The 27,914-nt window shown below is 32.8% G+C and overlaps 1 protein-coding gene across 8 annotated transcripts in view; it reads right to left on the reverse strand.

Annotated features, from left to right (window-relative positions):
• Nucleotides 1-27,914, reverse strand: part of LOC118187993 (latrophilin Cirl-like) — a 1,172,776-nt gene that overhangs the window by 211,434 nt on the left and 933,428 nt on the right. For all 8 annotated transcript variants that reach the window (XM_085813010.1, XM_085813006.1, XM_085813005.1 and 5 more), the window contains 2 exons: nt 25,693-26,004; nt 4,286-4,441 (listed from right to left, as the gene is read on the reverse strand). In XM_085813010.1, the coding sequence (XP_085669136.1) occupies nt 4,286-4,441; nt 25,693-26,004 (468 nt within the window). The remainder of the gene's footprint in view (nt 1-4,285; nt 4,442-25,692; nt 26,005-27,914) is intronic.

The raw sequence follows: 27,914 nt of genomic DNA on the forward strand, positions 1-27,914 counted from the left end.
GTCTGCATTTTTCAACGATAATACTTTCTTTGTTTATATTTCGTCTTTCGGATCAGAACACAAGGCAAATAGAGAAAAAAAATACGAATTTGGAGCCAGTTTCGTACTTTTTCTCTATTTGCATATGGGAAATAGGAACGAAACATGTAAAGACCGTTGTTGTTCTGCACTAGTAGGAAAAAACATGTGAAATAATTTGTAATATATTTACAATTCCAGAGCCAAAAAAATCGATATAATAGTTGCTTTATAAACGAGCATATTCTAATATAAAGTAATCTCTTCAAAATAAATATTACTCAGACTTGAAATATTACCTAATAACGGCGTTTGAAACAAGCAAACAAATATACTTCGAAAACTGGAAATTCAATTAAGTATAAAAAAAAAAATAAATAAATAAAATAAAAAATAAAATAAAAAAAAAAAAATTCAAATTTCAACGCCCGTGATTCTAAAATAATAAATACTACATAAAACCTTATGATACTTTCAAATGTGATGAGCACGTACAAACAGCAAAACACAGCGCATATACAGCAAGCATGTAAAGCAATGATATTTCACTAATCAAAGATTATGTCTTGTTCGATATGTTGGAGGCGTATGACTACATATGAAGACCAAATTTCCTACTTTCGAGAAAAGGCAGCATCATAAAAGAAATAAAATACTAAGATCTGCAAGAATTCTTGCCACAAACTGAGTTTTATTGGTACAACATCGTACCAAATTACTGCAAACGTTTTTAAAGGCTATAAAATCATTATTTATGCATGTCCCAAAACATACAAAGACACCCCGTCGTATAATAACTATACACTTGGCCTCGTGGGATTCGATGCAGGGAGAACACCAATCGGTTGGTGGCTTTTGAAGCAATTACTCTAATTTCCGGGAGGTGTCCCCATTTTAGTGGGCCCCAGGTGATGCCCAGTATCCCAGGGGTCCCAACCCACCGCCAGTTCTTAATGGAAATGAGGTTAGATTTCAGCTTCCTTCCATTTCCAACATGAAAGCAATACAGCGGTTAACATGAAAGTTCTTCCACCTTCTGTATAAACATGGTGAGGGTAGAAATGCCAGAAGGCATCAATAACATTGAGTAGGAAGGAATAAAACCAACTTCAGTGAAAATAAGAATATAAATTAGCAACCACCTTCAAAAGCTATTTCAGAAACGCATCTCCTTACTCTGCGTGTTTTTTTATTAAATTAGCTTTTTAGCTTTCCTAAAATTGGAGATGGAGAACTAAATCGGAATGTTAATCACATTAGCTTGAGAGCGAAAGAAATTACTTAAAAGGGAATAGCACAAGTCTCCATGGAAAATATCACATAGTTAAGATTCTTTCCAACAAATTTGGCTAGATAATTTTTCTACATAAAAAAAATAAAAGAAGTGTACTTACATAGGTAATAATTTTTCTAGATTTACTTTTATAACTGGCACTGTTGTTTTGTCTAAGAACATTCCTTTGTGTCAACTTAATTCTATAAATTCTAAATTCAGTTCTTTTCAGCCGTTCTAATACATATTAACACCGTGATAATACATATTATATTACGGTGTTAATATGTATAAGAATTGTAATATTATAATAATATTAGACATTATTTGCAATAAGAATATAATATTATATCACAAAGTTAGAATATATGTTAACAGTGTGATAATTATGATTTTCGTCATAAAAATGTAATACTTTTGATCTTTTAAATCTAAGCATTTATTGACTTGTTAGAAAACAAATTTAAAATTAATTATATAATCAGACACAATCAAATAATCCCAATCCTAATGCATTCATATAATGAAAGTCATGAACTATTAGAGTTTCACTGCTTTAACGGTAATCGGTAAAACAGTGGAAACCTGTTTAGTGATTAATGTCCTCACTGCATGCAGGTTTTGTAGCTTTTACAGACTACCACGCAAACACAAGACAGAAAATTCTCCACGAAGGTTACTGGAGCTGAGAACAATATATAAGGTATTTTTTCCACTTTCCTAGCGTCCTTCGTGGTGTAGTGGTTCTGCACGTTGGGCCGGTATTCCAGAGGTCCGTGGTTCGATTCCCGGCGAAGGCGGTTGCTAATTTTTCATCATTTCTGCTTCTAATTTACCTAATGACTCTACAGTGGCGCCCGAAATAAAAGGGTTGTGGATGATGATTCTCCACGCCGAGGATTTACGACTAGGTCCCCTGAAACCCTAGTCACCCTTTAAAAAGGGAAGTATATAAGGTATTTCTCCCACTTTCCTAGCGTCCTTCGTAGTGTAGTGGTTCTGTACGCTGGGCCGGTATTTCAGAAATCCGTAGTTCGATTCCCGGCGAAGACGGCTACTAATTTTTCATCTTTTCAGCTTCCAATTAACCTAATGACTCTACAAACGTTGCCCTCTTAATAGACCAAAAGAATTCTATTGACTTATCCAACTCTTTAGGAAGGAAGCCCTTTTGTATTCTGCCTTAATTAATAATTTATCTCTTTTATATTCAAAAAACATTTTGGATAAAAAAAATAAACTAGAAAGCAACTAGAAAATACTTCTATAAGAATTTGACTTGTGAAACACCTCGAAAAATTAAATTATCATTAATTCACAGCGATTATAAAAGTATAAAATACCAATTATTAAATCTCAGGTATAAACTATAATATAAGAAATAACAGTTTAATTTATAAGGTTAATTTTGACACTCATGAACAGCAAGCAGATGACATCTGATACTGTATAGATATCAGGTATTGAATTATATCATCTGTTTCATAACAGATATTTTCAATCAAAGGTGAGTTTAAAGAGCAAAAAATTAAGCCGAAAATAAAGGTACTGAAAAACCTCCATGACTGCTTAAATTTATCAGAACCTAACATTTTGGAAGACGGGAGCGAATATTTCTGCATGCAATCAGATGTACGAAACAATCAATACATATTATGCAGTAGCACATAGTACACTGTCATTATTTTAATTACCAGCCTGTGGCTTAATGGGTAAGATGGCGGAACACTGGTAGTCTAGCCTTTTTAATTCATATAATTAAAAAAAAAACAATATTTTTTTAGAAATTCGTATTAGCTAAATCCCAATGTTTCGGCAACCTAAATTATTCTTAACCCTGAAAAACATTAAGCCTCTAACATTAAATCCCAAAACTATTATCTCTTAACAATTTGAATTCCAAATCCTTTCGTTTTAACAAGCTAATTACATGCTTAAATGATTCGGCTTTCTAACTCTTCCTCTGCCCCCATCATCAATGAACTACTGCAATACTCAAAAGACGAACAGATTCCGGGTATTATCGGAGACGCACATGTAATTCCGAACTGCTTAAAATTCACGAAATACATGGCTTGGCTGGACGCTGGAATTATTATTCCTGGCAGCATGACTGCGCCGAGGTGCAATATTGCACAATAACATCCCGAACGCTAGCATAAAGCGTGGGATGTGGTGGGCTACAGAGACAAGGTAATTGGATAAAAGGAAACACTGAGTACCTACCGCGACGTCTATAGAATCCGATGTACTGAGATGAGTTTTAGAACTGAGCGCCTTTTGAATAAAGCATTTTCATATTCTTATAATCTGAACATAACATAGCTGAACTGCTACCCTAGACGCAAAGTTTGATAAACATCTATTTCCATTTTAGCTGGTGACTTTAAGGTTAATAATTCTACCTCGATAAACTGACACAATAGATGTATATATATAGTTCTAGAATGGATGAATAAGATAAAGGCATGTGAAGTATTAATGCACTAACGGTCTTTTACTGAATGATGAGTTTGGGATTCCCTTTTGAATAGGAACTGCATTAGAAAATGACTATTCGGGATCTGGGTTTGAAATTAAACATTGTGAAGTTACAATTAATTCGTCCTATGAAATACCGATGGTAATCAATTTCGTTCTAATTTTACCGGAGAAATGGGATTAATCAGTATCATTTGGAACTGAAGAAAAGTTTAAAATGTAAGGCTTTCTTTATTATAACTGTGCTTTATGACTTTTTTATTAATTTAAATAAACTTATTCGTTATTTGTTTATATTCATTGTTTTTATTTTAATTTTATTCTGCAAAAGCGTTTCTAAAGAAGATTTGATAATTGTGCATAATAAATAATTGTATGCAGTTGTTGATTATAAAATGTAGCTAAATTTATGTTATGAACCTTGCAGAAAAGTACAATATTCAAGAAAAATACAGAAACAGCGAAATGACAGCAAATGATTTTTTAAAAAGAGCAAAATATCATAAAAAGTACCTGTTCCGCCTCCTGGACATCTATGTAGAGCCATGTGTCCAGCCCGTGTCCAGTTCCAAAACAGCCCTCGAGCTTCTGTTGGAGAGCAGGATAACGTAGGCTGGTCGTCTTCGTGATTATCCGGACTATAGCGACTCAAATGGACGGTTGATGGTTCTGCAAAACAAACATCAAAAGTTTGATATCCTTCATTGATTAGAAATACATAAGTTTATCACATATAATATTTTTACACTGACTTCTGACCAATCTTAAGAAATGACCAGCTATCGTAATCATTGTACATGCCATTCGTCATGCATTAATTAAGCTTAACTTCTTTTCTAAGAACTTATGCAATGCATTACATTTAAGCGTGGCTCTAAAAATTCCTAAAGAAACCAGTGATCGTAATAGAAACAGCATGACGCAAATTATGTAAATAAGAATAAACTCCAAAATTGTAAGAAGACTTATGCTCAAAAAAGTAATTTAATGAAAATTACGTACTATTGCTTATACAGTTTCAAATGCTAATACGATTAATATATATCATTCATACTTATATAAAAAAATAGGTTAAGTTGTTTTCTGCGATGATCCAAAAGTGGATTTGTATCAATATCCTGAAACGTGAAGTTTTGAAGATTGATATCTTACTACGATTGGTATGACATAAACATATCGCATTCTATTAGGCGATCATATTATATTGCAGAGTTATCAGAGACACTTAATTTAATGAATGCCTAGATGTGCTTAGCAGCACCAAATTCATATTTAAAATTACATTTTTATTAATTTATACTTCTTTATAAATCATTTAACCCATTTCCGACCACCTGACCTTGTATATTCAAATTTTCAGCAAGATTTTTAAATCATGCATAAAAATAGTACGGAAGGCACTGTTAAAACATATTCATGTTTTCAGGCTTATGGAAAAAACGGTAGCAGGCGCGATTGGATCAAAGATGTTTAGATGGTTAAGACACAATAACACGCCGAATAAATACTAATTCAGAAGTCAAACAACACAAATCAGCTGCAAAACCGCAAATGAATGGCCATTCATTTGCGGTTTTGCAGCTGAGGATGGTGGTTCGGTAAAACCATCGAAACTAGTCCTGTGAAAATTTTGTAAATATAACGCTGATTCGTGTTGTTTGACTTCTGAATTAATGTTTAGATGGCTTCATCGCTGTTTTTTTTTTTTTTTTTTTTTTTTTTTTTTTTTTTTTTTTTTTTTTTTTTCTGAAATAACACAGCAGATACATTGATGTTAAAAATGGTAAAGAAGCCAGTAGAGGCTAAGTAAATGATCCTCCTTTCAACTGGCGACCGCTCTGCATGTAATCTAGCGTTAATTTTGTGCATTTTAAGAAAGATTCATATTTTTCCTTTTAAAGGATATTGTAGAAGACATTAAATGTCTCAAAACTTCAAGCCCCATAGAGATGTATTTATATTAAGAAGCTGATGTTGAGCTGTCTGCACGAAGATCAAACATGAAAGTTTGTGGCAACCCAGCATAATTATGCCTTCTATTTATTATCGTATTACCTTTAAGATGACTTGAGCTAATATCAATCAACATTTTGATATAACTTCCTTTCACCCCTATAGCGTTGCCAAGTACAAGCTGATGAGAGTTAGCACGTTCTGCCGATGCTGATGAAAAAGTGGATACAGGTAATTAAGTAATTACTAGAAAAAGTGCTTTTTTTTTTACCGACACACGAGCGAAAAAAGATGCGTAGCTGTTTGTCTCTTAATGGCAAAACCAGCAGAAAATTTAGCCAGTTTAGAATTTATCCAACAAAATTTTGGGGGTAGCACTTTGACTTTCCTCACGTGGAGTCAGGCAATTAAACGCTGCAGACAACTACAGGGTTGCCAAGAGTCGGAAAATTGTTTCAGCTAGTAAATTACTAGAGTTTTAAAATTAATGAAGTTAACAATTTGAAAACTGAGAGCAAATTAGATTACAAAAAATGTGCAACTGGTAACTTCTCCCGAATTTGCTATCGTAATCGGTAGCTTTTCATAGGAGAAAATCCACGTCATTCAGTCTACGGAGAAATCGATAGAAAAATTGTTCGAAACAGCTGGTTGCATCAAATAGTCTGCTTATGGGATAAGTTCCTCAAAATTTTGGTTCAGACTGAGAAGATTTAAGATTTGCATCAATTGGTGAAAACGATTCGCCAAGCATTTCGCCAGATTTACCTTGGCGTAGATAAAACGTGTGTTACGGGAAAGGTAGGATCGACTGAACAGGTGTGTTGTGGACAAAAAGAATATCATTTTCAAGAAATTTTATAAAGTAATTGTTGTACTAGACTTAGGGAACACCATGTGTATAAATATTCCGTGACTATCAAACAGAATTCTGATTAGATACTTAATTCAAAAGACAAGAAACCGATAATAACCCCAATGAATACTTTATGAAACTTCTAAACTCTATTCCTCAACATATATTTTCCGAAATGATCTGAATTAAACATTTTTTTATTCTGCATCCAAATAATAAATTACAATCATTTCGTTCATTTTATATCCATAAGGAAGTCAGAGACATCCAAAAAGTATTATTATATCATAAAAAAGAAAAGATAAAAAAATATATATATGAGTCAATACCCATTAATGCCATGAACATTTTAAAGTCATCAGGTCTTCCGTCGCTATATTCCTAACTTCCCAATTTGTCGCAGAATTGAGTCTAAAATTCATTCCAAACTCAGTTCATCGCAAGTACTAATAAAATATTAGCGTTTTCGCCATTCAAATTGACATTCGAAATTCATTAAACATCGGTCGCAGACCATTAGAAATGAGTAATATTATTACGAAAAGCCCTCAGAACGACCTACCCTCAATAATAAAATCTGAATAAATACCGGAACGATATTGGTATTTAATAAATGATGCGATAAACGCATTAAAAAAATACAAGAATATTTTATTTAATGGACTTGCCGTAGTAAAAAAAAGAGGGAGGGAAGATTGGCTGGAATAAGGAAGAGTGTTTGACGTAATTTTTCATTCGTCATTCCTAGTATGTTATTAGGACACTTTTAAATAAAAAATTTCAGAACGTTAAGTAAGTAAAATGTTTATTATTGCAAAGCTTAATGTAATGTTGCAAAATAGCAGCAATTTGATTTAAATGGCAATGAAGGGTAAGTATATTCTGGAAACGTTTAAATGTGAAAATGAACAGATTGCGAAACAAAAATGTAATGATATACAAGTAATTCAGTGCATGTGGATAAAATTAAATTACAATTAGGAATTAAAAGCCAAATTACAATTAGGAATTAAAAGCCAAATTACAATTAGGAATTAAAAGAATTGGTACTAACTAAAAGTTAGTAGTCTTTCCACATTTACATCTCACATACCCCCCTTCAAACAGAAAAAGATCTGGTAATGGAAAAGACTTTTCTTTTTTTTTTAAAGAAAAGCATTAGAGCGTTAGCAAATGAAATAAATTTTGTATGCATGTGAGATATAAAATACGACAGAAAAATACTAAATTTAGCAATAGTCCTTTTTAATTCCTCATTTTTATTTGGCTACGTCCCCTTCTTATTTGCGTTGTCTGAAAACTTGTGTGTCTTTTTGTTGAATGGGACCAAAAATAAACTTTCAGTTTTGTGCACTGAAAATAAAAATCTGCCTTCCGTCCACTGGCCGAATTGCTTGTTTTTTGCGTAGAAACTGTAACTTTAATTCCAAAATTTTTTTATTGTTTTGAACTGTATTTTTTATGTACTGGTGTTTCGTGTTCTTCTGCATTTTAGTACAATATTTAAAGAAGATGTTTTGAGATTTCATGTATCGCGAAGTGAGAACTGAATTAATTGAATGAGAAACAGATCTCCACTGAAATTTGGAGAAATTATTTTAAATGAAATGCAGCAAAAGATGTGTATAATTTAATAGGCTGGTACAAGGAAATCGTGTGGTTGAAACGATACTTTTATAAACTGAAAAAAAATTGAAAATAAAAAGTATAAAACTTAACATTCCATATTATGAAAACAATATCTGATTTCATATTTAAAAAAAACCTTCCCCCCCCCAACGAACATTAAAAAATCTACTATGACAAAGCCATGAGTCAAATCTCAGCATCTACAACCAAATTTCTGAAAAGAAAATGGATAAGAGACCTATATAGGAAATATATCATTTTCCACATATTTCAACAGTCTCTTGATACGAGAGAGATAGACTACTTATCTTCGGGACTGCTTTAAAAAGGGCACTTCTACACGTCGACCAATGATAATTGACGGACACAGCCATAGGGACATGAAAATATTCCCATGGTTAAAAGTACGAAATGGCCTTTTATCATAGAAATCAGGATGCAGTTTTATAAGTAAAAGAAAGGGCTAACAAAAGAACTTAACAAAATAATATTTGTGTTTTAATGTATAGCTTATCTATATTTGCAATCGTTTAAAGAATATGCAAACACATTCTGCGTAATAGGTTTTGAATACAAGAAATAAATGCGATGTTTACATATATATACATACAATGTAAGGCGATTATATGACAATTTTCGCTGAGTTATTATCTTTTAAAAATTTTAAAAACACAATTCATTTTGTATAAACTGAGGTTGATAATTATTCTCTTATTGCAAACTCGTGCAACTGAAATTTAAAATTCAGAAAAAAAAAGTTAAGATAGCTCTTTACAAACATAGGTAATTCATTTTCATCGTAAAAAATTAATTTTAATAGCAAGTGACTCTAATTATCATTTGGTGGACATAACTGAGTTCCAGAAACGAAACAGCTGATGATCATCAACAAGGCAATATAACTCTAAGAATATTTTACGACAAACACAATCCGGGAAAAGTCCGATAAGACGAGATGGCAAGCTTAAAATATCAGATAAACATCACATATAAGATAACTTCGTCGGTTTATGTCACTCTTCCAGCCCATAAAAAATGTACTATCCAAACAACTGTAATAAAAGTTAATACTCTTTCTGTCATTTTTATACGCCGTATATAATCCCTTACAGAGTATACGTTAAATACATTATCACTATCTTTCCGGTCCTTCAAGTGTTATAGCATCAACACACTTACGGCATTGTGGGGACACTCTTATCCTTAATTTGATAGAGATGATCCATTCGATACAGTATCTCTCACTCTGTCGATAGATAAGACAGTCGTTAGGTTCACCCTGGGGTACCTTGGCGATGATATATTATATCAACGCATTTCTATATGAAATGCTAGAAGTAAAGGTGAAAAGAGAGACAGTCGGAATCGTCTATGATATTAAGAAGAATATCGATTTCCTTTCAGAAGGTGAAGATATATCTACTGCTTAGTATCACCTACTTAATCAGTTTACCTTTTGTTGTTTTCAGTCTCTTTTATTTATTGTTTGCTTTCTACTTGTTTTTTGCTTGCTCCAAGAACTTCCCGTTATGTGTATTTTACAGGAGTTCTAAGTAATAAACGTATATATATTACAATAACACTGTAGGGTTTCCCTTATTTTGAGTAACAAATTTATTTTAAGTTGATACCTTTATCTGACTCCTCAACTTCCACTCGCATTCTCTCGCCGGGATGTAAATTTAAAGTTAAATAAGTGCGCATATTTAAACGGGCGAATCTCCGAGTTTATTCAAAGCGTGTTCTTGCTATCCAGCGCACGTTACGTTGTTGTGTCGTTGTTACGCTAGTAAGTCTCTTGGCCACATGGGAATTATCATCACGCCTGTTAGTTTTTTGGTGAGTCCACCTGTTAGGCGTAACTTAAGTGCTATCTAGTACTACTCATTTTAGGTTTGACTTGAATTCTACGTTTTTAGTTTTACCGCAAGTTTGACTCTGCCTTTGTAACGCACGAAGACCGTGCCTTTCTGTTAACTATTTTGAGTTAATAAAGGGTTATTTTCACCCTTCTTCTGTGTGGTATTTATTCACGCCTGTGCGAGAATTCGCCAGGTTCAGAGTAGGATCTAATTTAGTTTATGTGGAACAGGAGAGAACGAGCCTACAATACTATGAAAAGAAGTAACATAATTTGCAAATGTCTCAATATTTCATTATTATTGTTTCATTAAATGCATTGGAAATAGCCTACTTTGAAATTATCTAGATTAAAAGAGCATGGTATGCTGATAATACCGTTCATAACAACATGGAGAAATTGCTTTCTCATTAAACTTGTTGCACACATTTCGTCCTTTGTCAAATTAGACAACAGCACAATTTTTAAGTCGCAGATCATCGCAAATGTAACTAAGAACGTCCACTGAATGGCTTATGCAGCTAGAATTAATCTCAAATTCTATTCTCAAAAAAGCAACTTCAAAATTAAATCACAGGAACTTCAGCCCAAGGATGCAGGCAAAATTATTCAGAACTTATCCACAGAGTTCATTTCTTTATGTTAATGACAAGTTGATAAAAATAAAGCCATAGACAGTTAGATTAATACTAGATTGAGTAACATCTAAAATGCATGTCTGCTTAAATACAGCCAAAGTTGACACACGTATCACGACTATTTTGAAATATTACGATCATATTTGCTCATACTTGTTCAAGAACATTAACTACTCATTAAAACGGATTCAAACTTTTAGACACAACTACTTTAACATAAACTCAAAATCGGCGGAATAAGACAACTGAATGTAACGGCCCCACAATCAGATGTGCTAAGAAGAATAAAGCTTTTCAAACTGCATTGATGCTTCCTTATAGGAGAGCCGCAGAAGTCGCTCTTATTTATTTGCTTATTATCCTAAGTTTGTGACATACCATAGAAATATATCCTTTATGCCGTTTCTTTATACTGCACAATACAATAATTTAAGAGCTTTTATAAGTAGGCTTTGCTACAAAATTAAACGTATTTAAGGGAGTCGCGAAATGATTTTCTATAAGACGAAAGTATGAGGTTAACTTAGTTAACACCATTTATTGATTATGTATGTAAGGGTTGTTTGCCGTATGACAGATACCATCGCGGAAGGCTTCTTAAATTACTTAGATGATCGGGTCATGTGAAGCAAGCGCTAGGACGTCTGTCTGTTAATGTGTGTAGCAATTATCAAAAGCAATCGCACTGCATTTTGGTTAGCATAGGCGAGATGATAGCATCGGAATAAATAAAAATTTATTCATGATGTCGCAGGAAACCCAGCTAAGTCATTTCAGCCCAAGTTAAAACGAAATGTACGGTGGAAATGCCGGTCATCGGTAAAACTGCAATGGGTGGTAGGTGGGAGGTGTTATGACGATATAAGCTGTGACGTCAGGTGCAAAGCTTAGCTATTGGCTGAGAGTAGAAAGTTATAATAAAAATACCCTGGTTTAGCAGATAAATTGGTGGGGAGACTAATTTCAGAGCCATGCTAATTTTGAATAAAATAATGATATCCAAAAAATGAAATAAATGGGACTGGGGGGGGGAGAAAGGAGCAACTGGGAAAATAAATAAGCGCGGTGACAAAGAAACTTTTTACGGTCATATAAATGAAAATAAAACTGAAGTTATACTGGATTCGAACCCAATGCTCCAACCATTAAGCTAGTGTTGTGTCTATCAAAAGGTGAAAAAATAATTACTCTCTGCTTAAATTACCATGAAGTTAAGATATTATTTCGAAGAATGCATACATTTTCTAAATGAAGTTTGCAGTGTTCTGAGTTAACTTCTTGAATGAAACTACTAGCTCATATTCATGCCACACACGGGGTACAGCATGAAATTCGTTGTTAAACGGTAGACCTTTTTAACAAATCTTGTTATTGCCTTTCAGAAGTATTCAAGTACTTATTCAGGAAAATTCTAATTAGTTGCGTCACACTTAATTGTTACTATTAATTATTACTCTTACCCTATATATTTCACAACTTTCAACCGCTCGTGCTTAACGGTGCTCTAGCTAACATGAAAAATGTGCATCAGTAACTATGGTAGTGAATATTAAATCCCTTCAATACTTTAAAAATTCCATGACTGGCAACACTTTTTTGTTCTTTGTTTCGAGCCTAATCGTTTCCTGTAACGAGAGCAACTATTCTCTGTATATAGGAAAATCTAGATGCATGCACGCGAATATGATATAGGTTTAGATGTGTAAGGAACATAAAAGTAAAAGTTGCACCCGCATAAATTTTCATTTCTCCATTTTTTTATTTTAAGGTTTTGATTACGTGACTTCAGCAGCAAAATATTTGTAAACTACCTAAATTGGTCAAAAACTGGCGCATTCTAAAATAATACATGTTTATTTCGAGAAATGAAAAAAATCCAGGAACGGAAGGTGGAGCAGTATCCTTCTGGTAATATTTTATTTCTCTCATCTATTCGAAACATTTTTTTTGTCCCCCCCCCCCAAAGAATACCTTTCGCTTCAGAACTAATGCGCAAGCTTTGGTCTTACTGCTTTGCAACAACCATCATAGCAATAAGTCCCAACATTTTTCTTACTTCTTTTTTACGTTATTTCTTACGTAGCGCGCACAGAAAAGCAGGCGGGAGGTGCTCATAACAAAGCACAAATCGTTAATCATAAGTTTAGAAACAGTTCTTCGAACCAAAATCATAAGATGCTTCCAAGGAATATTTTTTTCTCCCACCTCTTGCAGTTCAGAATGCTAGAGGGCGCTGAAAACGCAACAACTGTTGTTTATTTTATACGCTTTCCTTTGAAAAGTCGGGTGACTCTTTTATCTCCAACATTACGCATATTTTTACTTTTTCTCTACACCCTCAGCATGCCTTGAATATAAATTAGGTATTTATACAGAGTTTAAAATTCTTCGTTTACTCCCCCTTCACTACTTTTCCTCCTTCTATTAATCTTTTTCTCAGTATTTCAACTTCATCAAATGCATTTTTTTTAAGCCCAACTCGCAACACTTTAAGTAAATTAACACTGTTTTTAAACTTCATCATACAATTTCCAAAATTTCCAGAGTAGCTCTTAATATAATCAGCACGCTTTAACTTAATTTACCCATTTATTAGTTAAACGTGTACACAGATGCTTTAAGCTAACCATCTAGTGTTCAGAGCGAGATATTCAAAGAAAAGACACTCAGTTGCTTCTTGTTCTTCAACTAAGTACGCTAGGATTAATAATGACCAACAGCTACATACAGCGCTGCTTTTAATAACACTAACACCCATTATCTGTTTAGTTGAGCAAAATTTCCCAGCTACAAGTTTACCTAATTTCCCCCTTATTTATTAGAGTAATTTTAAATGTTTTAACATTGCAAGTTAAAGAACCCTATTTTTCAAGGCAATTTATGCACTGTTTTCTTTGCGTTGTAAATTAGTAAAATGTTTCAAATAACTTTAAGCATTTAAGAAAATTGCCTAAATCTTTCTTGCGGATGTAATATAACTTCAGTATCACATAATTAATGAAACCATAAAAATAGTTCCCGTACTATATTTTATCCGTAGTAAATAAGCCACCATTAGCTTATTTAAATATAGTTAGATATATATAGTTAATTAATAGAGAATAAAATAATATAAAATTAATAGAGATAAAATGTAATTAATTAATAGAGAATAAATTTTTGCATTTATATGAATTTTGTTATTATTTCATAACCAGCTCATTATTTTATTATCTTCAGTAGCAACTGAAATTCATAATACTCTTGCATTCAATTTTAAATATTTCATTACTTTATAAATGCAAGACAGGGAATTGGAAACAAATACAGATATCTGAATGTAGATCAAGCAACTTAATATTTTTTGCATGAAAGATCCAATTAACTAATAAATATACATGTTCCCCAAATACTTCTTATAACTAAGTACGTAGGTGCATTCTATTTATTATACACGCATTACAATAAATATATGCATTATGATGTATTGCAGTACTATACAGGCATTAAAATATATACACCAATTTGTGCCGCCCGTAAACAGCATCAAACTAAGGTAGAAAATGAGTATTATTAAAAGTAAAATTTACGTAAATAATACACAAAATGCAGCTAAGCATTTAAACGTTTACTTCTTCATTCACTTGTTTAACTACAGAAGATTCTCATTAAGATACTATAGCAGAACTCGAGCAGATATTTTGTAAAGCGCTTATGTGGGCATTTCTAATGTCTGCAAAAAGCACTCAAATAGCTATCGATTATTCATCTTAGAATTTTAAGATCTTGTTTCAACTAATACATACTATGCAGTTAGTTTTAAATACTGCAATCAGTATCTAGTTAATGCAAGCGCCAAATAGTTCTCTAAATCACGCATTTTATGGAAAACTCACGAGGAAACTGAATACATTTCCTTGTAAAAGAAAATCTTCGACGGCCTTTCTAAAGACATCACTAACAAACATATAAAACTTTCAACAACTGCATACCTTAATACTCGCACTTTCAGCGTGTTAAAGGCCGCATACTTCCGCCTTTCCATTATCAAACAAGCCCCGATGTGCAGGAATTCTTCTGGTCACCGGTCGCCTTCATAACATTAAAAAGTCTGTATTTATGAACGCTGTCACTCAAAACCTTTAATGCCTAAATTGATGATCCCCTTAAAACTCAAAATCTGTTGCTCCTTTACCAAGCCGACGCCCCATAAACTCCGACACTAGCCTCAGAATTTACGTCTTCCTTTAAGCCCTAAATCTAAGACATTTTAAGATTTTAGTGTCTACTACGTAATGCACATTCTTAGCTTGCTTCAGGACTTGATCACCCGATTTTTCTTGTTGTAAAAGAATAAACATCATCGTCATTTTGGTTAATGCGCGAGAACCTAAAAAAAAACTATATCTTTATGGTTTTCAGTTTTTTTTAATGTTCTTTTTCATTTTATGGACAGTAATAAAAAAAATCACTACAGTAAAGTATTAGCTGAAATAAACAGGTAAAAGTAAGAATGAGTGGTATAACTAGGAAAACCAAAATCCGTGAAACTTTGCTTTTGTTAAAGTAGAATTTTTTTGTTGAAAAGAATAATAAACTGGCACAGCTATTAACAGATAATAAGACTTTTTAGTCACGATTTCCGAATAGTAAAAATATTGCTTGCAATTTGATTTAATGAAGTATGCGAATAATTAAAAATAGTACTTAAATTGAAGACATTCACATGCTTTCTCAAACAAGAGAATTAGTCCATTAAACCATATAAGTTTAATTCCGTAAACACTCAACACATTAATTTTTACCTCGCAATGCTTTTTAATTTTATAGCTTCCAGCTTTGAAAGTAAACATTTAGTTTAGGTTTGCTACAACAATATGATGGGCATTTCGATCTAGCCAGAATAAGAATATTTGATACTCGTGAATATTACCTTAAATAAAATCTTGCAAGAATATTATTTTAGAAAATGCTTACGTCGAAAACATAAATCACGTTCCTTTTCTATGACGTCACATCTAGGATTAAACCAGGACTAGATTTAGCTTTGACGAAATCCTAAACTATTTGAGATATGAGGCCTTTTTAAAAAGTCAGTTTTTTTTTTTTTTTTTTTTCCCTCTATATGGCATATGGTACAATTTTTGGGGGATAGCCCCAAGAACGTGAGGGCCCTAAGATACAGCTTGTGCAGCTTATACGTAAATCCCGCACTGGATTAAACCAAGTGCATTCAGCCCTCTCCTATCAAGAATTAAATCTCATTGAAGTGAAAGAATCTGCATTTGTTCATCACACTATAAAACCCCGCGATTTAAATCCAGAACTTGATTTGAAATATAGTGTTGCCAAATGCCCAGCCTAGCTTCAGCGAAAAGCAGGTTTGGGGTTGATGATTTGATGCGAAATCGCCCATTTGACGATATTTGGAGACAAAATTGGCGATATGGTATAGACGGAGTGAGAACATTTTAGAACACATTCTTAACGGTTTTCCTCGGGAATGTTCTTGAATGAATGTTAGTTTAAAGCTAAATATACTCTGCCTATACACGGAGACAGATGTAGCTTGAGTAGTGTAGTAGTAGTGTCTTGAGTTCAGACGTTAGCTTGAGAGCGATCGACCGAGTCGGGAGCTGTATTTTAGAGCTCTGCCGTTAAGCTATCTTTACCGTTATAGCCTATAGGCTGTGTTGCTGATTGTTTCAGCGTGTTTATTGTAGATTTTATACGACTGTAAACGTGTCTTTCGAATTGTCCCGTGTAATACTGGAGAATAAATTGTGTTCTGATTCTTCATTAAGTGTTATCATTAGTTACTCCAAATCCACGAACCCGTAGAACGCTACAATATTAAATCAACCATTTGTACTTCCCAAGTGTTAAACTCGCAATTTGAGAAGTTCCTCATTGTAATTTAAGTTTAAAAGAAAAGATTATGCGTACGGATCTCAAACGTTACAGCAATTTTCACATTTCAATGAATGCAAAGACTCTCTAGCTTATTTTAGAATGTCTCAACGCACAAATATTTTTATTTAACATTATAATTTTCTAACTCATTTATTTTAATTTCAGTTAGATCAACTTAATTTCACTGCTTCTGGATTTATATATTTTAAGTAAATTCAGGGAAATTAATTCCATTTAAATATTAGAAAGGCCTTCAAACATAAAACATATGCAAATTATCTTAGCTATTATTTTCGGATTGTAAATTAATCAACTTCCCTTAATGTCCTCATTGCAATTTGCTTTAATCTATGCATTTACGGAAGCTAATTTTAACTAAAATATCAACCCAATTTTATTCTCAGACAGTCCTAAACCTGAGACATTTATTTCACAACTTCTGTACCTCAAGTTTATATATTCTCAATCTATCTAAGCTCATGCTTTTCAGTTTCAACTTCAGAACAAATTACTTTCTGCACCTGAATCTAAATTTCACTCTAATGAAATATTTTATTCCATTTCAAAATATGGCCACGACAGTTTCAATCATCGAGAATGATAAATACAGATTTCGTGCAATCCAAATTTTGAAATTTAGAATATCTGCCCACTGTTATTATATATCTATGATCGAAATGTCATAATATTTATTCCCACGTCATCTTAAGACGGAAATTGTAAGGATCTTAATCTCAAATATTCAAAACTCGCATCAAAATAAACGATATAATATCTCAGTCTGTTGCATCATGTATTCTGACTATATGATGAATCATTATCATCATTTAGTTCCCGTGTACCTTCGTCTACACCATCACTTTAACCATAACAATTTCTGAAACTATGCTAAATATTCCTAGTTTATAACCACTATTACATATTATGGTTCAGTTTACAATTTCGAATAGATGAGTGCCGCATAATGGCAATTTATGATTTAAGTCCCTAGTTTCTAAGCAATGGTTCAAACTTCCAAACTTCCCAATTTTGAATCAAATACCAGCAAAAATTTAATTTTGTCATTAATTCTATAATAATGTCTATAAATCATTAATTTTGCTTTATTTAAGGTTAAACACATGAATGTATCTACTATACACTATTTTATGGCAGCTGCCCATAATGCAACTGAAACACTAGACGTTCAACACTTTCACGGAAAATACTTGAACGACAGTTTTACTTGAAATATAAAAAACTGTTACGTAAACATTTTCGAAGAAGCATCTAATGAAACGCTGGAACACACATACTCGTTGCAGCAATCCTGCCATTCATGGTAGGATTAGCAGAACATCTCTTTTCATGCTTGGCCTAAAATTGTTTTCGCGTCGGTTAGAAGAGCGTGAACCGTCTGAAAATGGCAGCTATTAAATGGCAAGAATTACCATAATTATAAAAAATCTGATGTCTACACCACATAACTTCCTTGTACGGAATATTAAATTATAAGCATTTTTCTTGCATTTCATTTAAACTTATTGGATTCAATTAAATCTACTTTGTTGATAGCACATAAACCACAATAGAATAAATGCACTCTTTAAAATTCACTATATATGTTTACCATACCGACACTCTGGCGCTAAGTTCATTTAACAGCATTACATCTCGTTCATATTATAAATCAGAATGCACAAAATTCATATCATTTGAAGAATTATAATCGTTGCCACATGTTCTACTCAAATACTATAATAAATCTAGAATGATATATAAAAGAAATTAGTAAACAAAACAAAAAAGAAACTGTTTTTCACAGACGATTTAGTATTTCTCATTCAATTAATTCAGTTCTCACTTCGCGACAAGGCAAAAATACATAAAAACTCAAAATATCTATATTAAAAAGTAAAACTTAAACATTTATTTCCTCGAAAAAATTCCAGAAACGATTAAGCACGATTTAGTTCGCAATAATAAATAAAAGCGTTATCTTTGTTGTCGCGAAGCTTAGTCTCTCTAGATTGGCAGCAAATCTACTATTCTACTGTTTCAAATATAAACAAACATGTCCTCCATGTTTTTTTAAAAAAATAGGCTTAACTGCACTTAAACATGTTTTAAATTGTTGATAATTCTACAAATATTGCTTGCAGATTTCCTAAAGGCATAGAAACCTTAACCTGAAGATAACAACATAATTAAATCATTTCTTAAGCAAAAAATGCACAATTTACAAATATATAAGAGTAAAGAAACTGAGATCACTGAGCCGGGTAACAGAGTGGATATGTATATAAATATATTTATATACGTTTGGTGCGGCCGATTGCAACCAAAATAGGAGGTGCACATCTGCATGTTATAGCAGTCCTATATACAAATTTTCAAAGTTCCTACTCGTTTTTGAGTTATGCGAGATACAAACGTACGTACATACGTAAGTACACACTACACAAAAAATTCTCTTCAGAATTCATTTTAAAGCAGTTTTATATATATATATATATATATTTGCAGGAAAAGAGTCTATTCTGTCCTTACGTACAAATGTCACACAAAAAAATGATTAAATGGCATTCGATAGTGGTCAAAATGCATATTTTCTTTGAAATACGCTGCTTGAAATTTTTCGCGATTACAATACTTCCTTTTTACTTCGTACAAGGAACTAAAAAAAAAAAGCAAAGGCCTGAAAATTCTTTGACTTCCTTGAAAAAAAAAACAGGCATTCGCCCATGTCCAATCAACCATTTGACAAAGCAAATGGTACATTTGACTTAATACATTTCTTGTACACGAAATTAAACGAACTTTAACAACCTAGTTCAATTATTTCACGTTTTACATATCTGCAGTAACTTCCTGCAACTCCTTTGAATACAGGAGTACGTATTAGCTTTTTGCTGCAGTAGGTCGAATTGTAGTTTTTTAGAGACGATAAAAACAAGACAGGTTTTATTCGGGTAATGATCACATAGCAGAAATTTACCCTTTCCCCGAAACGCACATACTTTGCAGTTATATTAGACGCTTCACGGAAGACTAGAAATTTCATATTTTCTGTTGAAATACCCCTCTCTTAATTTCAAAATAAGCACTTTTTCACTTCTTATTTATTGCAGAAATAGTGTTCTAATGAAATATTTTATTAACATAAAGATTAAGGAAAACATTAATCTTTGAATTAGATAATAAATGCTCATGGAACATACATATTCCTGAACTGGAGAGAGTAAGAGTATCAAACAAATTTGATACCCTTATTTAAAGTCCTATCACTTATCAATAGAAGTGTTTATTTTAGAAAATTGTCTTTATTTCTTTTACAATACTTTCGTAAAACTTTAGTGTACTTGAAAAATTCATATTCATGAACTGTCCTTTAAAATCACTGGAAATAAACTCGATATTTCAAGCTTCAATAAAGTTATTTTTAATTAAACTAGATATTGATTTTTAAATACTGTCCGATGAAACTCAATACGGAACTTACAAATTAGTGAAACCTGTTTAAAATCTCAAATTGGTTTCTGAACTAACTTTACGAAGAATAATCGTGTACATATTTATACATACATGCACCTACAACAAGCAAGCCTCTCTTTGAACGAACATCGCATATAATTAATTAAAATTATTAAACACTCAAAATAATTCCGGAATCGGCCAAACTGCAATGACATTTTCTGCCGATATAATAACAATTCTCTCAAACATTCATTCCATTTCTAGATTGCAGTTTTTTTAAGTTAATTTCAAGCTACATGCAAATAGACAAAATGAAAAGAAGAAAAAAAAAAAAAAAAAAAGATATGAAAAATCTCATTATTTTCATTGCTTCCCGAAAAGTAATTAACTAATGGCTTTTTTTACTAATTAAAAACACGGAATTTTATCTGTTCTGAGTTGCTTTTTTTTTATTTTAGAAGTATCTTCAGACTTTTCTCATTATTATTTTTTTTTTATTCAATGATTTCATTTTACTGGTATAACAACATGTTAAACGATAGAACAAATCCTAATGCACAATGAAAAGAGTAACTGTCATGTAGTATATATATATATATATGTATCATTTTCTTCCGGACCTTTTATTTTTTTACATTTCGACTAAACCACTTATAGATTATCAATAGTTTTCCTACATTTTAATTTATTTAATTTTCTTGTCAGTCTCCACGCTTTAGTTGGTTCTGATAAAAGCTGCATTCATTTCTGATATACGCTCCTTTCATTTCTGAATTTCAAGGGAAATTTATATTTAATTTAATTGTAAAATGGTCATATTTTTATTGCTCATGGTTTACAGGGCAAAATTTGCCTTTGGTATTAGTCAATGCACTTTTATTCTAATTCCTTTTATCAATATCATAAAGAAATACAGCTAGGGCTTCGAATGATAGTTATGGTTCTCTCAAATGTTTCAGAAGTGATATAATTCTAGAAAAGAGAATTAATGAAAATTTGTACATGTTTTAACAAAAATATAACAATAATGCAAATAAACAGAACTCTCATTGAGTCTGCATTGTGTTACCGTTAATGCCTGATATGCAGGCCTTACATGATGCCTGATCCCTTGCTTATTTTCATTACTTTAAAAAAAAATTATAAGAAATATTTATAGGTAAAACAGAAATACCCAAAAGAATTAACTATCATAGTACCACAGCAAAGGTTTCAGACTCATTTCTAATAATAAAAGGGAATATATTTTACCAAACTTCACAAAGAATAAATCAGAATGGCTAAAATTTACTCAATCCAAAGCTTTTCTGAAAAGCACGGTTCCGTGCAGTCCGTAATGAGTATCCAAGCACGGATGTCTGTAATGAGATGCGCTTCGGTTCGAAAAAGAAAGATCCATGAACCACCGACAAGACCAAATCATAGCTCCTTCATGCTTATTGCAAGCAAAGGCTAACCATCTAGTACAGGGGTTCCCAACTTTTCTCTCTCGCATACCCTTTAATAAGACTTAGCATAGAACACACAGTATCGTTAATCCGCCTTTCAGAGCTATGACCCCTCCCTCACCCCCTTGCAGAATTCTCGCAATATATCTTTCTACTGTATTGTTTAAAGTCAGAAGACTGCAGCTATGAGTAAGATTAAAAATATGTATATAACGAAACGAAAACTGTAACATCATTTACTTCAAAGAAATACAGCGATAATACATATACTTAAAACGGTTAAAAAAAAGAGTGAAATTGATGCATTTATTGATTATTGATGAGATCTAATGCCTATACTAAAGCCTTAAGCATTCCTGAAATGCACGTTTGCACCACAATAAAATAATAAAATATTAAACTCATAATTATTTTAATGTGAATAATTGTATAGCTATGTAGATCTTGAAAGGTTCAATACATAGGTGCTCTCTTCAGTGCGTACACACACACACACACACACACACACAAAAAAAAAAAAAAAAAAAAAAAACCTGTTCTTAAGGACATCGGTTCAAAAGTCATCAGAAGTGTCCTCGAGTATCCAAAAAATTACATTCATTGAGGAAAGAATGCTGCTGATTTTTCAAATGCGTTTTTCTCCAAACATGCAGACAGCAGCAACAAAGTTTCAACAATTTTCTGGTTTTTACCACGTTTAGAGGTATGGAAACTTATTCTGTAGGAAGCTTCAATCGCATTTTTATCATCTGTGTTAGCTGACAATAGATTTTATATTAAGCACTGTTATCAGTGTAGTGATATTAAATCTCATGAATACGCTTTAGAAACATAGACATAATTTGCAAATTACCACACTGTAACATTGTTGTACCATGCTCAGTATGGTGAAAGAGTGCTTTGGCTAGTGCAAAGATGATCAAAAACTGTTGCGGCAAGTAGTCATAAGGCTGCTTTCTTCAGTGCAAATATGAATACATATTAAAGACCGTAAAGTACAAATTAGACATAATTTTGAGAAAAACCCTACAATTTTCTCCATCTTTCCAGCAGGCCTTCGTGGTGGAATGGTAGCACACTTGGCGGGTATTCGAGAAATCTAGGTTCGAGTTCCGGCGAAGGCGTTGTTCATTTTTCATGTACTTTTGCTTCAAAAAAATCCTAATGAACTCAACAACCTTCTATACAGATACAAGCAATATAGAGGAAATCTTGCTCATATCAACATCCGAACAACATCTGGATGGTAACAGATAGGCTATGAGCTTAATTAAGCAATGACTTCATTTCGCTTTTTATACGTTATTCCAGATTCTCGTACTTCCAGATTCTTGGTATTTAAACCCATTTACAAAATGATAGGAAATCAAAAGAAAGAATAGCAATTTAGCCCGTTAAGGTAAAGAATTATGAAGATTAAATATTGCTAATATACATAATGAACATTACAATCCTTTATTCTTATCTATTTCAACATTCGTCAGAGTCTGATCAACCTTTGGCTTTTATAGTTTTCTTAAACATTTCATTCAGTTACTCTAATAGTTCGTCCCAATCAGTATTCTAGTCAAGTCTTCAAGGCATCACTAAGTATACAGACGCTATTAAAACAAAGAACCACCGAAAAGAAAATTGCCTTCCCTATTTAATAGCTGACGTAAATGAGAAAAATAAATGATCGGTCTGCATTACTGCATACTTTCGAAACTTCATGCTGTTATAAAACGATCAAAAAGACAAGAAAGGGTATTCCTTTTTTTAATTTACAAACGGGGACGTGAAAGCTAAAACTCATTGCATTTACAAGCTCGAACCTGCAACATTTTTCGCAGCGGGTGTTCGTAAAAGCCATCCACTCACCTCGGATAAACAACGGACGTCGCGACTTGATTTTACGATCGATGTGGTCCCCATCGTAATCGTAATTGGTAGTTACGATTTCATCGTATAAGGTCCAACGCCCTGAGGTATCAGTCTGTTTTGGCCCTAGGTACTTGAGGTTCATTCGAAGTTTTATGCCCAACCATTTCCGCGAGTTTAATTTAGTCGATGTCCGTGGCAAAGCGAATATAACCTTTGACGATATTTATCTTAATGAGGCAGTTTTGCTGGGTAGAGTTAACAAAGAGGAACTGGACTGTTTGATGATTGTGGAACTTAGTCAATTATACGATGGTGATGAAATTTACGACGGCACATGTCTTCACACTTTATTTAGAAATTTCCCAGAAAAGCATGAAAGTAGATCTCCTAACTGAACTTAAAGAGCGCCCTGGGAGAACTTCATGGTAAGAAAATGATTTCAATTTTTATGTAAACACAATTCTCAACTAGTGACGCTTGTGAAAAAAAATTTTTTTTTTAAAGAAAAAACTAAGAAAAAAGTTACACGAACTAATCTTAAAAGTAATCATTTTCTAGAAAGATCTACTTAAAACTGAGGTAGACAAACTAAAAGCATGAGGGAAACAATTCAGTAGCACGAGGTTTAGTGGAAAAAATCAGCACTTTGTGTTACATAACTCAGCACCGCAGAAGATCATATGCCTTAGCACAAATCTATCAACTTCAAACAAATAAAGTCGCTCCAAATATATTAAAATTACAGTTTGAAACTTTATAAACAATTTAGGTCTCTCTAATAATTTCTAAATGATATCTTTAAGTTAAAATTGTGAAATTTTTTCCAAACACTATTTAGGATGGGGGATGTTAAACTCAATTTTGGCCTAATAGTCATTTCCAGTTAATATTGCAATCTTTACTACTACTCAGTTTTCAAAACCATCTTTATATTTTGCAAATTACTTCTCCTTTATATATCTCTCAACAGATGGCGCAGTGTATTTATTGCTGTTTTCAGCAATAGATACTACTACGTAAAACTAAAGAATTTTTGGAACTGGGTATTTTATATTTATTCAATTATTAGAAATTTAATGCAGTGACGGAGGAAAGAAAGGATGAATCTGAATGTCTGATAAATCATCTTTATTTAGGTAAATTTTCGTTAAGTAATCAACACAGGCGAGTAATATAAACACAAAGATGTGTGCACCCGATGCTGAGCGATTTCATGTAGACCGTTTCGGGACTTTTCCGTTTTTCATATATCGTAGCACTGCAATTTGCAGAATAAGAGGAGCTACAGACAACATGTTCATGAGCCAAAGCCAAGTATGAGAAGAACGAAGTTTAGGATATCGATATTAGACTAATAGTAGCAAATTTATTATAATTTTCAGCAAAGGAATATAGTAGCACTTTATTGCTGCTTGTGGTTTAGTATCAATTCAATTATTATTGGATAAAAAATTTTGACCGTTATAGATGCGCAGATATCATTACATAAAAAATCGTATGACTGGAAATAAAAAAAATTATATATTGTTACTTTGAACTTTAGTAAGCTTCAGTAATTGTAACTAGTACTTCAGTAAGCTCTGTTATAAGTATCTTATAATTTTAGGATAAAAAGGAGAAATAAGCAAATTAAAAAGAATTCTTTGGAAGCTATTGCAAAATTAAAGATAGAATTTTATCTTACGTGTGAAAGATATGCTGACACTGTCAAATAAATGCGTTAGCTCACTTTTAAAAACCAAATGCTTTTAAATTAGAATTAGAAAAATACATCTGTGAAAGGTTCTGCTGTGCACGTGCTTCTCCATTAATTCAACCACTTACGACATTACGTAATAAAATACCTTCTATATTTCATAAACATGATCACAGAATAGATAGATATATAGCAAAATTCTAATATAATAGTTGGCATCCATTACAACCGTGAATTTCAGTCTTCGCGTTTTATCCAAAATATTTTTTATTTTTAGCAAACGCGTTTGATAATAGCACACTTCGATTGAAAGATAGTTAGCAAAAGGGTTTCAGAACTTGAAGGGCTACCATGACAGCACATTTTACAGCTCATTTAGCTTTGATTGATGAGGATAATATAACACCATCGACTAACAATTGCTTGTGTCCCACACAGAGTGCGGACACAGAGGCTCGAAAACACGCAGTACTTTCTCTAATGGATTAGAATTCTCCCACCCAACGCGATCCGAAATTAAGCGTGACAGCAAATTAATGGAAACTTCGTTTTACCATCTTGGAATATGTCGGGAGTTCATTAAGGATAGATTACATGAGGATGGTGTGTTGATGCTAGCGTCTCTCACCTGATGTCGAAGTTTCGGGCGTGCCGCTGAGCATCAAAAGGAGACTGTCGGCAAGGGTCGTCGTCACGTCTACCAACAGGGTCGTGACTGTGGTGGTGGCAGCAGCGACTGTCGCCGCCTCCGAAGTGGCGTCCCGCAGAGTGACCGCTGCTGGGGTGGTGGGCGGCGGTGAGGATCGCGGCACGGACGGCGGTACAACGGGATGCGGTCGAGTGTTCCGCGTCACAGGAATGATGATTGACGGTCGACTTGTGCTTGTGCTTGAACTGGTGCTCGTCGTCGTACTGGTCGATGGCGTAGCTGATGACTTTTCTAAAAAAAATGAAACACAGCATTCAAACTTCATGAATAACGGCCATGTGTTATTTAGCTTTAGTTTGTCTCAATAAAAAATGTGCAATATCAAAAACTGATGTGAAAAGTAATGTTATATTGCTACATAACACATCTACAAAGTTTTTTAATTGAGCTATTTTTCTAATAATCTCAGAGAAACAGAAAATATTAGCAGCAATATTCCCTCAATTATGTCTTCCTTATGTTCAATTATGTCCTAAAATATAATCGGATCAAGAATAAAGTTATAATTACTTTCTTCCCTCTCCCGTCTACTCACTCGGATATCTGTTATTATGAATTCAAAGGCTAAATAACGAACAGTTATAAAAACACCAAATATTATCCTCCTGTATTATAGTTAAAGAAAATAAATAATGAAGAATCTGCAAGAATGTGCATGTTTCTCTAAAAAAAAAGACGGTACGACGAGCCATCAAATTTTGAATAACGCAATTCTCCACCCGAACATGGGCACCTGGATACCCGGATTTTGAATTTAGAATTTGTTTTATTATCTAGTTCACGTTTTTATTAAATTTATTATTATTTTTCATTAAAAAACTCAACAATTTCAAAGCGAGCAGTGGCAACACTAAGGGGAATAAAATATTTTTATCTCCAGTGCGCAAGACTGTCTATCGGGTGTTCTAAAGGTATGCTGTTTTTAAATATTTCGTGATATTGTTGTTGAATCGACGCCAAGAACATGATATTTAGTACGTAAAGGTAACACACAAAACGTTAAAAAAACGCTCCTTTGGGCGTAATATAAATATGGGCGATAGCCCAGAAAGGCACATAATCTCAAAACGGCATTTTGCTTCGAATTACTTTAAATGCCCGAATCACTTTTCAAACTGTTATCAGCAAATATTATCGCCCTATATTATATTTAATTAAATTAAATAAAGAAGAATCTACATTAATGTATGTATTTTTTTCGCACTGTAAAAAAAAAAAAAAAAAAAAAAGGTACCTAGAGTCATTAAATTTTGAATTACACAATCCTCCACCTAAATGTGGGCACCTAGAAGCCCGAATTTGGAATCTAGAATTTGTTTATTTGTTTTCATACTTTGTAAAACTTTAACAAATTTTTGATTAAAAAACTGGACAATTTCAAAACCAGCAGTGGCAACACTGGAGGGAATAAAACATTTTTACCTCCAGCACAAGAGATTGTCTATCGGAAATTCTAAAGATATGCTGTTTTTAAATATTTGTAGCAAAATGTTGCGTTAGCCCAAATGATCTCGAAACGTGTATGTATTTGTAAATAAAAAAAAAAGGCCCGTGTTGTGGGCGTAATATATAATCGGAAAGCTTTCACACTTTCTTCCCCCATTCCATTTAATTTTTACCATTTTTTTCATTCTTTTCTTGTTGTTTGTTTGTTTGTTTGTTATACCTAGAAAAAAACATGTTTTTTATTTACTCAAAATTTAACACACGCACATTGTACGAAAGATTCTACATGCTGAATTTCTGCGTGTTACAATGGGCTAAACAGCACTGTTATGTGCTGTAATAATGAACGCTATTTTCTTTACTTACAATCTATAACAATGCCAAAAATTTATTTTGATTAGTTATTTACTTTAATACTTTATTCCTTTCCATTAAATTATCTAATTATCGCATTTATTGATATTTTTTATTTTGTTGATATGGCAATGAAAATTTCTCTCTCCTGGAAGAAAACACAAACTTGCATGATTAACCTCCCGATTTAAGGATTCAATCTTACGTATTCAAATGCAACTCGTATAAAATTGCATTTCGCCGGACAGATAAATTGTAAAATAAGCAATCAGCGAAAAGCGCACAACTGATAATCCAAAGATTAGAAACATATGTTATAATACAAAACTTTATTTCACAAA

The sequence above is a fragment of the Stegodyphus dumicola genome, chromosome 3 (assembly GCF_044657685.1).
Source record: "Stegodyphus dumicola isolate Sdum_Otavi_A_Nest chromosome 3, ASM4465768v1".
Lineage (NCBI taxonomy): Eukaryota > Metazoa > Arthropoda > Arachnida > Araneae > Eresidae > Stegodyphus > Stegodyphus dumicola.